General features: G+C 36.1%; 3 protein-coding genes across 4 annotated transcripts; 1 reads left to right on the top strand and 2 right to left on the bottom strand.

The window, feature by feature from the left end:
- Positions 1-254: 254 nt before the first annotated feature.
- Positions 255-3,301, bottom strand: LOC21385295 (UPF0160 protein). Of its 2 annotated transcripts, none has more exons than XM_024161809.1 (7): positions 2,912-3,301; positions 2,328-2,474; positions 2,131-2,229; positions 1,702-1,893; positions 1,263-1,382; positions 1,044-1,115; positions 255-759 (listed from the first exon to the last, which is right to left on the bottom strand). In XM_024161809.1, exons 1-7 carry the CDS (start codon positions 3,212-3,214, stop codon positions 526-528), a joined length of 1,167 nt encoding a protein of 388 aa, XP_024017577.1. In that variant the 5' UTR covers positions 3,215-3,301; the 3' UTR covers positions 255-525. The 2 variants fall into 2 exon arrangements, with proteins under 2 accessions (XP_024017577.1, XP_010090583.1); XM_010092281.2 differs by having other exon boundaries at positions 255-750.
- A 3,287-nt stretch (positions 3,302-6,588) lies between these two features.
- Positions 6,589-8,568, top strand: LOC21385294. Its single transcript, XM_010092280.2, has 3 exons — positions 6,589-7,082; positions 7,818-8,175; positions 8,270-8,568. The coding sequence occupies exons 1-3, from the start codon at positions 6,681-6,683 to the stop codon at positions 8,470-8,472; spliced, it is 963 nt and encodes a 320-aa protein (XP_010090582.1). The 5' UTR covers positions 6,589-6,680; the 3' UTR covers positions 8,473-8,568.
- A 199-nt stretch (positions 8,569-8,767) lies between these two features.
- LOC21385293 lies at positions 8,768-10,730 on the bottom strand. Its single transcript, XM_010092279.2, has 5 exons — positions 10,243-10,730; positions 10,066-10,145; positions 9,679-9,754; positions 9,272-9,373; positions 8,768-9,192 (listed from the first exon to the last, which is right to left on the bottom strand). Exons 1-5 carry the CDS (start codon positions 10,714-10,716, stop codon positions 9,046-9,048), a joined length of 879 nt encoding a protein of 292 aa, XP_010090581.2. The 5' UTR covers positions 10,717-10,730; the 3' UTR covers positions 8,768-9,045.
- Between the last annotated feature and the right edge of the window lie 1,502 nt (positions 10,731-12,232).

The following is a 12,232-nucleotide window of genomic DNA, read 5'->3' as shown; positions in this document are numbered from 1 at the left end:
GATTCATGGGAGTGTTCAATGGGCTGTTGTGGTATGGAACATCCTTGTTTGTTACATTTGTTTACGGTTTAGCCATTTTGAGACTTCGGAGGGCAACTTGCAATGGCAATTTGTAGCAATTTTGTGTGTTTAAAGTGTCGAATGGAAATTTTTTTTTTTGGCATTCATGGCTTGTTCTGTTAGGGGAGGGATAGAGATTATGTTTGAATTTTCCCTCTTTCCCAATAGGTGAGTTTTGTGACAATCCGATTTCTTCCAAGTTTCACGCCTGCAAATCTCAACAGCAGTCCAAAATGTCCAACAAGACTAGTCAAAACACATGGACTCTACCCCTATGATATAAGAAGGCACTGTCCCGACGAATGTACTAATTTGAGGTAAGAATAAGCATCTTCCAATGTATGGTAGAATTTCAATACCCATATGGTAAAATTTTTCGAAACAATAACCGAGACTGAGAATGAACTTGCTATAGTACATCTCAGAGAAGCAGTTAAGAAAAGAAAACTCAAGTCAATCGCCTTGTCAAAGCTTCAAACTAGCCCTTGCCATGGCCAGAGCACCCTCGTATGTATGATTTCCGCCAATAAAGCCACTCATGTGGACGAAAACACAACCAGGAATTCCTGATTCCTTTGAGAGTTCTTCATCTCTAAGACCTCGCCACTGCAAAGCAAGAGCCTTACGGCTCTCAAATCTATCAGGAGATACACCCACTGCTTGCACTCGCCAAGTTTTGCCCCTCTCGTCCTGCGTGTGCTATTGGGTAGTTAGTACACAGAGGGAGTATGACACAGAAGAAACGTGGGAAGGAAAAACTCAAATGCAAGAGAATTGAAGATTTCACCCTCTAAAAGTGCAGTTAACATTTAACATTAACATAACAGGTTTCTTAATGCAAAACCCATCTCAAAAACACTTTCTTTTCTTCATATGATACACATCCTCTTCTCATGGATCCGTAGCAACAGTAAATTATTGATGAAAGAAGCAAAAGGTTTTAGGAAAAAATATTTACATATGAATACTTTTATCTCAATTACCTCATAAAGGACATATTTGATTGGAGGGTCAATCTTCATCTCCTCCTCAAGCTCAAATAAGTGAAGCTTCCACTGTAGGACATTATACAGATGAGTCAGATATTCCATTAGCTGAAAGAAATATTGGATTAAAATGTAAACTAAGGCATTGACTAGTTTAGGTGCAGGATAGAAGCTAAATCCATGGGCAAATATAAAAATAATCATCCGCATACTTACAGGGCAAAATCTATTTAAAACCATAATTTCTCCACTGGGATCAATATCCCATCTTGCTGAAAGGCACTCCATCACAATAGATCTAGCTGGCAACCACGATTTCGCATGGAACCGAAGACTCTGCATGATTGTGAGGTTCATTACAAAGTTGGGTGAGAGGAACAAAAAAAGAAAAAAGGAGTAAATTTGCAACTTTCATTTAGCAATCAACCACAACCAGTTTAAAGTTTAAGCTTTAGCAATCAACCACAAAAGGAGTAAATTCCTATAACGTTTAAGGTTTAACGTTGCTTTTTTAAAGATAAACCTTCGCCTGTCTGAATTTCATCATGCGCCAAATTTAGTTATTGAAAAAGGAAAACAAGTGATCTGACTTCACTTCAGAAAGAGAGAGAGAGAGGAAAAAAGCATATCTCTCTTAATGAAAATAGAGCCTCACATCTAAAAACTCACTACCCGCCAGAGCCATTGCTCGTTGAAAGGCCTCATTCTCCTTCTCAGATGATTGGTCAGGATCAGTCCAGTCCAAATTAAATCTCCCCACTCTTGAGGACAAATGTGTATTATTGACGTACCGTGGAGGCTTATCAATATCATACTGGTTTATGCCATTATCAACAGCATCGATTGCCTGGTACAAATAATCCAAAGTATTAATCTACAAGAGCAAGGATAACCTATACATACATCTAAACAAGCTTCTTCTTTTTCTTCTATCTTTTTAAGGATAGATAACAAATCTGTAAAACTGAATATGAGCTGCTTTACTAGCATCTCTATATACATGAACCTCACAATCATGCCGAGTCTTTGGTTCACAACTTTCTTTAGTGACGATACAAAGGAGAAAAGCAGAACCTAGTAGTACCTCCATGAAGCTTTTGTAAACAGCCAAAAATAACCTATGCACATCTGGGTGCCCTTCATCAGCTTGAAGCTCCTTAGCTATTATCTCCTTTCCAAAATGCTACAAACAAAGAGGAATCAGCTACAAAATCCATACATAAACCAAACACAAAACGCTAAAATTGTGGCCATTTTCCGAGAAGAGTAATTAGTAATTACCTTGTAAACAAGTCCTGCACTACTAAGCTTAGTAGTAAAACCGTGACCAAAAACCTCTTGAAAGCCCTTCTGGTGATGATCATACCGATCCCCACTTGGATCATACACACCCCCAACATCAAGAACAGCGTCCAGACCCTCCAAAACCTGCAAATGATCAAGAGAGGGAGAGATTGTAATCCGAATTATGAGCATTTATACCAGAATTTTCCAATTGCATTTGAATACAGATTTCGGATCTGCTCGCAATCGCCCGTTCAAATACAAGAAACGGAACACAAAATCCTTCATTTTTCTAGGAAAACAAAAGGAAAACGAGAAACTTTTCTTCCAAAATTAGGGTGTGTTTGGTTTGTGATCCAAATTGTGAGCGTTTGAATACTACAGTTCACAAACATATTTGAAAAAGGTATCAACTGAAAAAATGATATATTAACGCAGAATTTTCGTATTGGAGTTGAATACAGAATTCGGAACTGCTCTGGCAACCGCGCGTTCAAACACAAGAAACCGAATCCAAAGTCCTTTTTTTTTTCTCGGAAACCAAACGGAAAACGAAAAATGAAAATGAGAACGAACCGAACCTGGGGGTCGCGAGTGCGGACGATTTCGGCGTCGGCGAACTTGTCGGAGAGGCGGATCATGAAGCAGCCTAGGGCTTCGTCGCAGTGGAAGCTGCCGTTGTGAGTGCCGATGCGCTTCGTGGGCGGGGGAGAGGGAGAGGGAGAACTGGTGGAGAAAGAAGGAACATGAGTGGTGGGAGAGGAAGAAGCCATGGGAGAGAGAAGGGAAGCGAGGTTGAAGCGAAGGCGGCTATGGAGGGTGAAGATGAATGGTTGTTGGCTCTGATTAAACCCTCTGCTGCTAATGCTTAGTCTTGCCAGCATTACTTTACTTTTGTGTGTAATGTGTTGTCTTGTTAGTCTGGATTTGCAGCCGTCAAAAACCCTTTTGCCTTGCCCTACTAAAAAATGTTGTTGTTACCGATATAATAATAATATGATGAGAATTTCCCTAATAATAATGAAATAATATAAAAAAGGAGTTCCATGGTAGGGGCAGTTGCTTTTACCTATTAATGGGTATGCTATTGGGACCGTTGGATTTTAATTGGATGGGTCAAAGCAAATGGTCTCATAGTGTAACTAATGGATCAGAAATTCGCAGATGTTAAAGGCACCGTTAACATGGTAATGTTGCTTTAATCTACAGGTCATTTTGTTTTATTTGATGGTGGAAAAAAATAAGAGAAATAATTATTGAGAGCCTATTTGTGAAATCATGGTGAAATTAATATTGCTGCATTTGTTAAGATCAATAGTAGAAACATCACTTTTACATTAAAATTATATAACTCGTCTCCTAGTTTGTTGTCTCCCCTAAAATCCAACTCATTGAATAATTGAGGACTTGTTCTTTTAGAGTTTTATTTGAGTGTAATTTTTGAATTGAATTTAAGTTATAATTTGAGATGAAATTATAATTTGAGTTTGTGTTTGGTTGTGTACATTTGAGTTATAATTTGAAAATAGAATCTTTTTAAATTTGTGTTGTGTATAATAAAGATTTGAGTTGTGAATAGTGGGAAGAGCAAATTTTTTTTTCCCTTATTTGAATTTATTTAATTTTATGCAATTGAAACTAGATATAAATTAAAAGTAGCTATAAGTTTAAAAATAACGTGAGACTTTTTTTTCCTTAAAAAATCATAAAAATAAAAAATACAACATCATTTTCTATATTAATGGAGAGAAAAGGACAACAAGAAAACATAATTTATAACATAAGTATACAGTCCTAATGTAATATCATCTCATAGCACATCAAAGTCTTAAATTGGACAATTTTTATCACGTTCAACGGTTACGGTACACTACCCACATTGTATGCGCTCTTGCATCCCTTAATGCATTCATCTTTACTTCTGCATTGTAATTCAAAGGTTGTCCCTCATGGTTGTTATTGTCGTTGATGTCCTCTTCAACATTCTGAGGATTAATGTCCACAACTGGAACGTCATCTTGTGAGTACTGCTCTAATAGGGCGTCTCCATTACGGTACATGTGGATAAAATTATGTAATACAACACATGCAATGGGAATCTTAACTTGCTTGCGTATGGGGTAACGGTTAATGGTTTTCAAAATACGAAACTTGGCCTTCCATACACCAAATGTTCTTTCAATCACATTACGCAGTGATGAGTGTGTGTAGTTGAACAATTCACGTTCACTGTTGAAACCTCTACCACGTCGATTCCTATACTCTTGCTGGAATTAATGGAAGCAAAATCAAACAGGAAAACAACAAGTTTTGCAAATTAAATCAAGGTTGAGGTATATACCGAGTTCGAGTTTACAGAGGATGAAGTTTGATCTGCTTGGAGATCCCCAATACGCAAGGAATACAGAGCTTCAGTGAGGTGCCGGCGACGACAATCGCAGGGGAAAAACCTTGGACGTCGCCAATGGAGAGCTCTAGGTCGCTCTGTTCTCCTTTTACATCAACCTAGGATAGTTGTCCATGCGGGTCACCGAACCAATCAGTTCCCCACAAATTTACCCGTTTTGAATGGGGACGAAAACGGTGAAGAACAAATCCTTGGTTTCTTAGGAAAAGAATAACAAAACCTGTAGAAAAAAGGGGGAAAAATGATGGGCCAACAATAACAAGAATCCAGGTATCGAGCAAAATAACTCTCTTGACATAGAAATACATGTAACAAGCAAAATGCCATGCCAAGTTCTACAGAAAAAAAACCACACAAAGAAACTAAAATATAGGTGAAGAAAAATTAACATTTACGCAAGTTGCTCAGTTTATATATATATATATATATAAAAGATAGCGAGAGAGATTTCTGTAAAAGAAAGACATAACGTGAGAAAGTGTAAATCAATTTCCCTAGTTTGTTTTTCAAATTCACATTGAGAAAATCAACAAAATTGGTAGTGCCTTCGAAATGTTATTAGTTTGTTCTTCACCCTGGTCTTCGGAAATGAGAAAATGAAAATGGAAATAAAAATAAAAATTCCAAAACTTACTTCTGAAAATAATCACAAATTTGGTGTTACTTTCTGACTGTGAGAGTCGATGGTTGACGAAGAGTAGGATTGGCAGATATTTTGGGATTTTAGAATGATTATGGGGTTAGGGTTTCTCAAACTCGGATTTAAGGAAAATAGAAACTCACCAGTTTTGATGGTATGGCCACGGATGGTTTTAAGCATGAAGGAGCATGAGCAGAAGAGGGTTGTTGGTGGTCAACCACTGCTCAGCAACTCGAGAATCTGGCAGAGAATCACGTGATCAGTATACACAGCAGTTAATGGAAGAGATAGCTGTGAAGTAGGGTAGGGTCAGGATTCGCGACTGTTGATGAACCTAAGAATGGGTAGTTGACTCGAGTAAATTTCCGAGTCTGGGTTTGAGTACGCAAGTGGTGAACATTAACTTCGCTCAAGAGACTGACTCAAGTACCCATTTTTTGAGTAAGTTAAGTCAACCGAACACACCCTGAATATCTCTAGTTTTCCGGTTTATCAAAATCTAGGAGAGGAGAGAACTATGTTTTCAGTGTGTATTGGAATGAATTGAGGGGTCTTTTATACGGTTCAGTGGAAATAATGTACTTTTCCAATTTTATCGAGTACACTTTAAGCTCAATTTCTCATTCGTCGTTGCATCATTTTGAGCATAGGAATAGACTATTTCGATCTAGTAGAATATAAATTTATATTAACTCGCTACTAAGATAACATGAGTTTCATTCAAAATCAAACATCTAAATTATATCTAAAATGGGTCTTATGAGTTATTTTTTAACAAATTAAAAAACCTATATTATTATTATTATTATTATTATATGATAATAAATTTGCTTATGGCGTTTACGTTTGTTTATTATATAATCTAACAAACACAAGAGAGTTAAAGCTTACGTGACAGCCTATTCACTTATTTTTTTTAGCTTTTTATCTCTATTTTTGTAAATTTTTTTACATTTTAATTTTTTATGTATTTTTAAAAAATATATTGTTTCTTAATTTATTTTGATGAGAGTAATTTTTTCGTATATATTCTTATTTTATTTTTAATTGATTAAAATAATTTTCGTGTTCTTACTTAATTTTTTTTTATTAATAATTATCTTTACACTTATTTTTTAAAATAAATTTAAAAATACTTAAATAATTTTATAAATAAAATTTTCAATAAATAATAAACTTTTAGGTTGTCTACAACACGCCGACTAGTATCCTTGAAATATCTGAGTGGAAATAAGAGGATAAGAAGATCCTAACTCCGAAGGCCGCATGAGCAGCTCCATTTGGACTTAGAAGTCAGAACGCCATGCCAATGAACTCCACCATCAAACCCACTTTCCTTCCCTGTCCAAACCCCACCAACAACAGCACTTTCTCCCAAAACAACCTCTTCGACTTCAACATCATACCAAAATGCCACCGCGCCAAATTCTTCCGCAGAGCTTCTTCCCTGGCAGTGAAGTGCAGCAACAATGGCGGCCTCCGAGAGCAAAGCTTTAATCTCAAGGACTCCCTAAACGACGTCGTGGGAGAGCAGGTTCAGGAGCTGCTGAACAGAGAAGAGAACAAGGCTTTGCTTGATGGGTTGGAGAGGGCTTCGCTGAGGGTTGAGAAGGCCAAGAGAGAGCTCGCCGAGATTGAAAGACAGGAACTTGAGGCTAATCAAATGAGGGAATATGTTGACCAGCTTGAGAGAAGAGCTTCCGAGGTATCAAAATGATTTATGTTTTGTTTAGTTTCTGGGTTTTGTTAATTGGACTTTGAATGATGTTTTGACTTAATCAGTGAGGTTGGGAAATGCTTTTATTAGTTTGTGGATACGTTGGGAATTAGCAGTGCAGGTTTATGGTTTTTAAAAGATTGGAAGGCTTGCTTTTTAGTCCTCATGAGATTACTTCCCTAGTGTGGCTAATTTTGAAAGAGATTTTTTTTTCTATAGAATTGCTGAATTGGAATGACAACCTCGCATTGATTTGATTCGTTAACGTGTTTTTGGAGCAATTAATAGGAGAATTCTATAGTACGGTATGATAAAAACACTAGGATAAATAGTTTTTAATACCCCATCAGATTAAATTGAGGTATGACAACTTAACAGAATTTGATAAAGATTTGATGGTTAAAAACTATGTTCTATCAGTACGCTACTTTTTCATATCCTATTAAAGAATTCTCCCAATTCATATCAGATTTCGTAATCAACAATTTTTGTGGATCACTCTTGATATTGCTACGTGTATGCTATATGTTATGTTTTTTTTAAACATGATATAAAACAAACCACTACTTGGATTGATGAGATTGTGAGGCTTTTGAAAATGCTACTGGTTTAAATCTGTATTGCTCAATTACTATGACATTGACAGCCCTTGTTTCTTTGTTGTGCTCTTGGGGCAATTTATATTGGCTTTTGCTAACAATAACTGGTGCTGCTGACTCTTAGATTGCAGAATGTCAGAAGGAGATATCAGAGGCAAGAGCAATGGTTGAAGAAGCCGAACGCTCACTCTCTCAAAGTGAAGAAGGTTCTTATGCAGGAAAAGGAAATGAAGAAATTGACAAGGATGAAGAGAGATTGGAGTCTATAAAAGCAGCTTCTATCTCTGCTTTTGTTGGCACTATTGCAGGATTGCCAATCTCCCTTACTCAGGTGTCCACCACTTCACAGCTGATACTCCCTCTAGCAATCACCTTTGCTAGCTGTGCATTATTCGGGGTTACCTTTAGGTACACCATAAGAAGAGACTTGGATGATGTCCATCTTAAGACAGGGGCATGTGCGGCTTTCGGAGTTGTCAAAGGTATTGAACAAGTCTTTTTAGTAAAAGAATTACCGAAAGTTAAACTAGTTTTCTGGTTGTTGGAGGTTGATGAGATTTTTAAATGGCAATGCAGGTCTTGCTACACTGAGTGGTGGACAACCTTTGGAATTAAATACAGAAAGCATCTCGTCTCATGCTTTTGATGGTGCAATTCATGTGTCCCAGGATCTTTTTCTTTTTGTTTCTGCTGCTGTTGGTCTGGACTATTGTTTTAAGATGGGGCTTTTGAGTCCTTTCCCTATCAAAACATCAATTGCGAGAACCAAAGATAGTTGATGTGCTAATGTTGAAAAGATCATACAATTCCTAATTGTAGATTATTTGCTAACCAATTTGGTGGTATACATTTATTATTCAATTATTATCTTCTAAGATGGTATGTAGTTAGTTACTTCGAATAATTCATTTTTTGCCTTCGGTAGAGCGCTAATGCTATCCACAACACAAAACATAAAAAAAAAAAAAAAAAAAAAGGAAGTTAATGGGAATCATAGGCTGGCTTTCAGCAAGTATGTGCAATATACTGGGTCCCAAAATTTTGTAAGCAAGACTGAAGAGAGAGAGATGTCACCATTTGAGGCTTTGAAATTAAACCCTGTTGTCAGAAAATTGTCCTTTCAAAACAAGTGATATGCTACCATGAAAAATACAAAGCTAAATTCATTCTATTAGTATGTATGCCAATACATTTGTAGTGTAGAAACTGGTAATTCTCAATCTTATGAACGTTGGCTTTTCAATCATACTCTTGTTCATTTTGGGGACCGATACAAGCGGTAAACATGTTTTATCTAAATCACAGTGTCAAATGTTGAGAGTTCATTATTTCTGCAATGCAAGCGAGACTTTCTAGTGCTTCCTTCTGTCGTCTTCATCCCAATCGTCATTCAAGTGTTCATTATCATGTAGGGGCTCTCTGGGAACTCCCGACCCTCGAATTTTGTTCCTGGATTGCTCATCAGCAGATGACAGATTTATTTGCTCGTTTTTCCTCCCCTTGATAATGAAATCAAATCAGTTAAAAGCCTTCCTCAGAAAACGCATTAATGTATCCAGGAACCGCAAGAAGTCATACCTTCAATGAATCCTTCCTTCTAGATGCTGATGAAACACGCTTTGAAGCCTCACTAAAAAATTGAAAGGCTTGAATATCTCCGTTTTTAATACTTATTTCGATCTGCAGATAGGAAAGATTTGGAGTCACAGAGATAAGACTAAATGATCATACAAGTAAGGAACAAACCTAACCTAGCTTCTAACATAAAGCCCGAAGCTTTCTTGCAATGACAAACCAAAGATATTAAACAATGCAAACTTCTTATGTAGCTCCGATTATATAAGCAACTCTATGGTAGTTTGCAAATAAAATTGCGCTTGACATTTAAAAAGAAGTTATGAAAGGAAATCTGAGGCACAAACCAATATATAAGTAAACTCCTTATGCTGAACCAGGAAGGAAAAATGATTGAAAAGAGCTTGTACCTGAACGTGAAGAATACACAAAACAATGCTAGCAATAGGCAGCCAGCTCTCCTCCGGTGACAATGACAGATTTGACCTAATTCATCAAGGGGACCAAATGGTCAAGTATAAACCATTTTAAACCATCAACAGTTACGTTATGCTTGCTTCAAAATCCAAAAAGATGAACCAAATTGACAAGTATAAAGTTATAAACCATTTTGAACCATCAAACAACTAACAAGGGAATGTTGTTTATATGGTCCAGAATATCAGGGATTGAAAGTAAACATACCAATAACTGAGCTGTGATAGCAACAGATAGTATCATTTCAACTAACAAGATATTCAAGATCATTTCTCTCCATTAGATTACTAACCAAAGCTTAAAGGAAACAGTTTTTATACCTGATGTAAGGAAGCAAGTAAACTAGAGAATACACTGCATAGCGCCTCTTCCCAGTATCAAGCCACGCAAAAACCCAGCTCTGATTCAATCGTTGACCAATAATTACACAAATTAATAAATAATTATCAGTTTGTTTGTTTAATAAGAAGTAAAAGATTGGATCTTTTGTTGATTACCAGCCAATTGAAGTAAGGAATGAAGCTGATGATTCCCATAACCCCAAACCTAGCATCTGTAGAATCAATAGCCGCATCCTCACCATCCTCGTCGTCGTCGGGAGCTCCGGCCACCGGCAGAACCAGCGAAGAGAGCATACAAGCGCCGATGGCGGCGACGAACGGCGCGTCGTGGGAGAGCTCCGCTCGGCAAATACCGACTCCGATTTTCCTCCGCAACAACCGGAAATCGAAGTTGGAGAAGTCGGAGCTTACCTCGTACGGTCCGAGTTTCCGATCCGGCGAGGATTTGAATAAGGAGGGATTTGGTCTGACGATGGGAGGTTTGAGAGAGGAAGAGAATTGGATTGGATTGAGAGATAAGGGAATCATGATTGTTTGAACCCTAACATTCGAAATGGTGAAGAAGATGACTGGTGAGCTGTGTGAGTGTCGCCTTCTTCTTCTTCTTCCTCGGGTTTCGTAATTTTTCATAATTTTTCTTTTCATAATATTTATTTTCTTTTTGTGCACAATTTTCTGTTTAAGTTTATCATTCCGTTTGTTGTGTCATCATATCGCTTTTTTTTTTTGGTTTGAAAAATGTTGTAGTTTGTAGACGATGTTGTCGTTTTTTATGAAGATACAGCCCGATTTGTTAAAACAAAAATTCTGATAAAACAATTTTATCGTTACGAACTTAATTCATAGCATACGTTTAGGAGAAAGTATGTATAAGTGTTGTTTTTTTTTTCTCTCTTAAAAGTGATATGAACTTGTTTAGATAAAATACATAGAATAAACGATAGTTCATAAAGCAAAATATTTAATTAGTTCATAATTAAAGATAAGTGTTCCAAAAAATAAAATATTATTATTCTGATTTATCTTTTAATTTAGGTTATTGGTTTGATTTTATTTTGAGTTTATCATTATCATCTTGTTTTTAAATTAGTTCGAGTTCTATTATGATAATTAATTTTAGTTCTATTAGGATTCAAATAACAAAAGACCTATAAATAATATACAATTTTTGCTACAACATTCATTCAATTGGTTCTTGAGTGTTCAACTCACATATAATTTTTTCACCCACATGTTCATCTCTGTCCAACATTTGGTTATTGGGTTTATTTTGGTGCAGAAGCTAACAAAGATAAGGAAATGTTGGAAGAGATAAACATGTGGATTGAAAAAGAAGAAGAAGTTGAATGAGAAAAAAGAAGAATCACGTAAAACCGACATCATTAAGGTTTTTTTTCTTTATTTTTATGTGTAAAAATAACGTAGACAACCTACAGTGTAAATCAATCCTTACATACTCTATAACTTCTGTTAAGAGGTTGTGAAGGGTCTCTTACCTCCTCCTTAGCTTCAGCTTTGTGCTTCTCATCAACCGTCAGTGGTTGTTTTGGCATTTTATAGGCTGTTTGGCTTGGTATAAATAATGTACTTCATGATTATTTTTTTTACTGCAATATTCATTAATTGGTTTTCTGAATGTTTAACTCTCATGTACTCTTTCCATCCACATGTTTATCTTTTTTCAACAATTTCTAGTGGCTTTTTTTTTTTGGGTGCGGAAACTAACAAAAATAAGAAATTGTTGGAAGGAGATCAACATATTAATTGAAAAAAAAGAAGAAGAAGCTGACAAAAAAAAAAAAAAAGAGGAATCACGTAAAACCACAAATAGATCAACGTCATTAAGGTTTTTTTTTTCTTTATTTTTATGTGTAAAAATAACGTCAACAACCTTTATTATATATATATATATATATATAGCCAAGTTGTAAATTAGATATTGTTTAACATAAGCCTATTACTGTTCATTAGGGCATAAATTCAAGTTGAAGGGCCTATATTTATTTGATTAAGAGACAATAGTCGCACAAGCTCAATTAAGTTGAAGGGCCTATATTTATTTGTAAGGGCCTATACTTACAATAGATGTCGTCTCTTGACATATCAATTTCGTTTCTCATACCTCTTTTCAAAAGCCAAAAAACAA

The sequence above is a fragment of the Morus notabilis genome, unplaced genomic scaffold (genome assembly GCF_000414095.1).
Source record: "Morus notabilis unplaced genomic scaffold, ASM41409v2 Scaffold1938, whole genome shotgun sequence".
In the NCBI taxonomy this organism is placed as follows: Eukaryota; Viridiplantae; Streptophyta; class Magnoliopsida; order Rosales; family Moraceae; genus Morus; species Morus notabilis.
The sequence above is the reverse complement of the archived record's forward strand: the minus strand, read 5'-3'. Positions and strand labels throughout refer to the sequence as shown.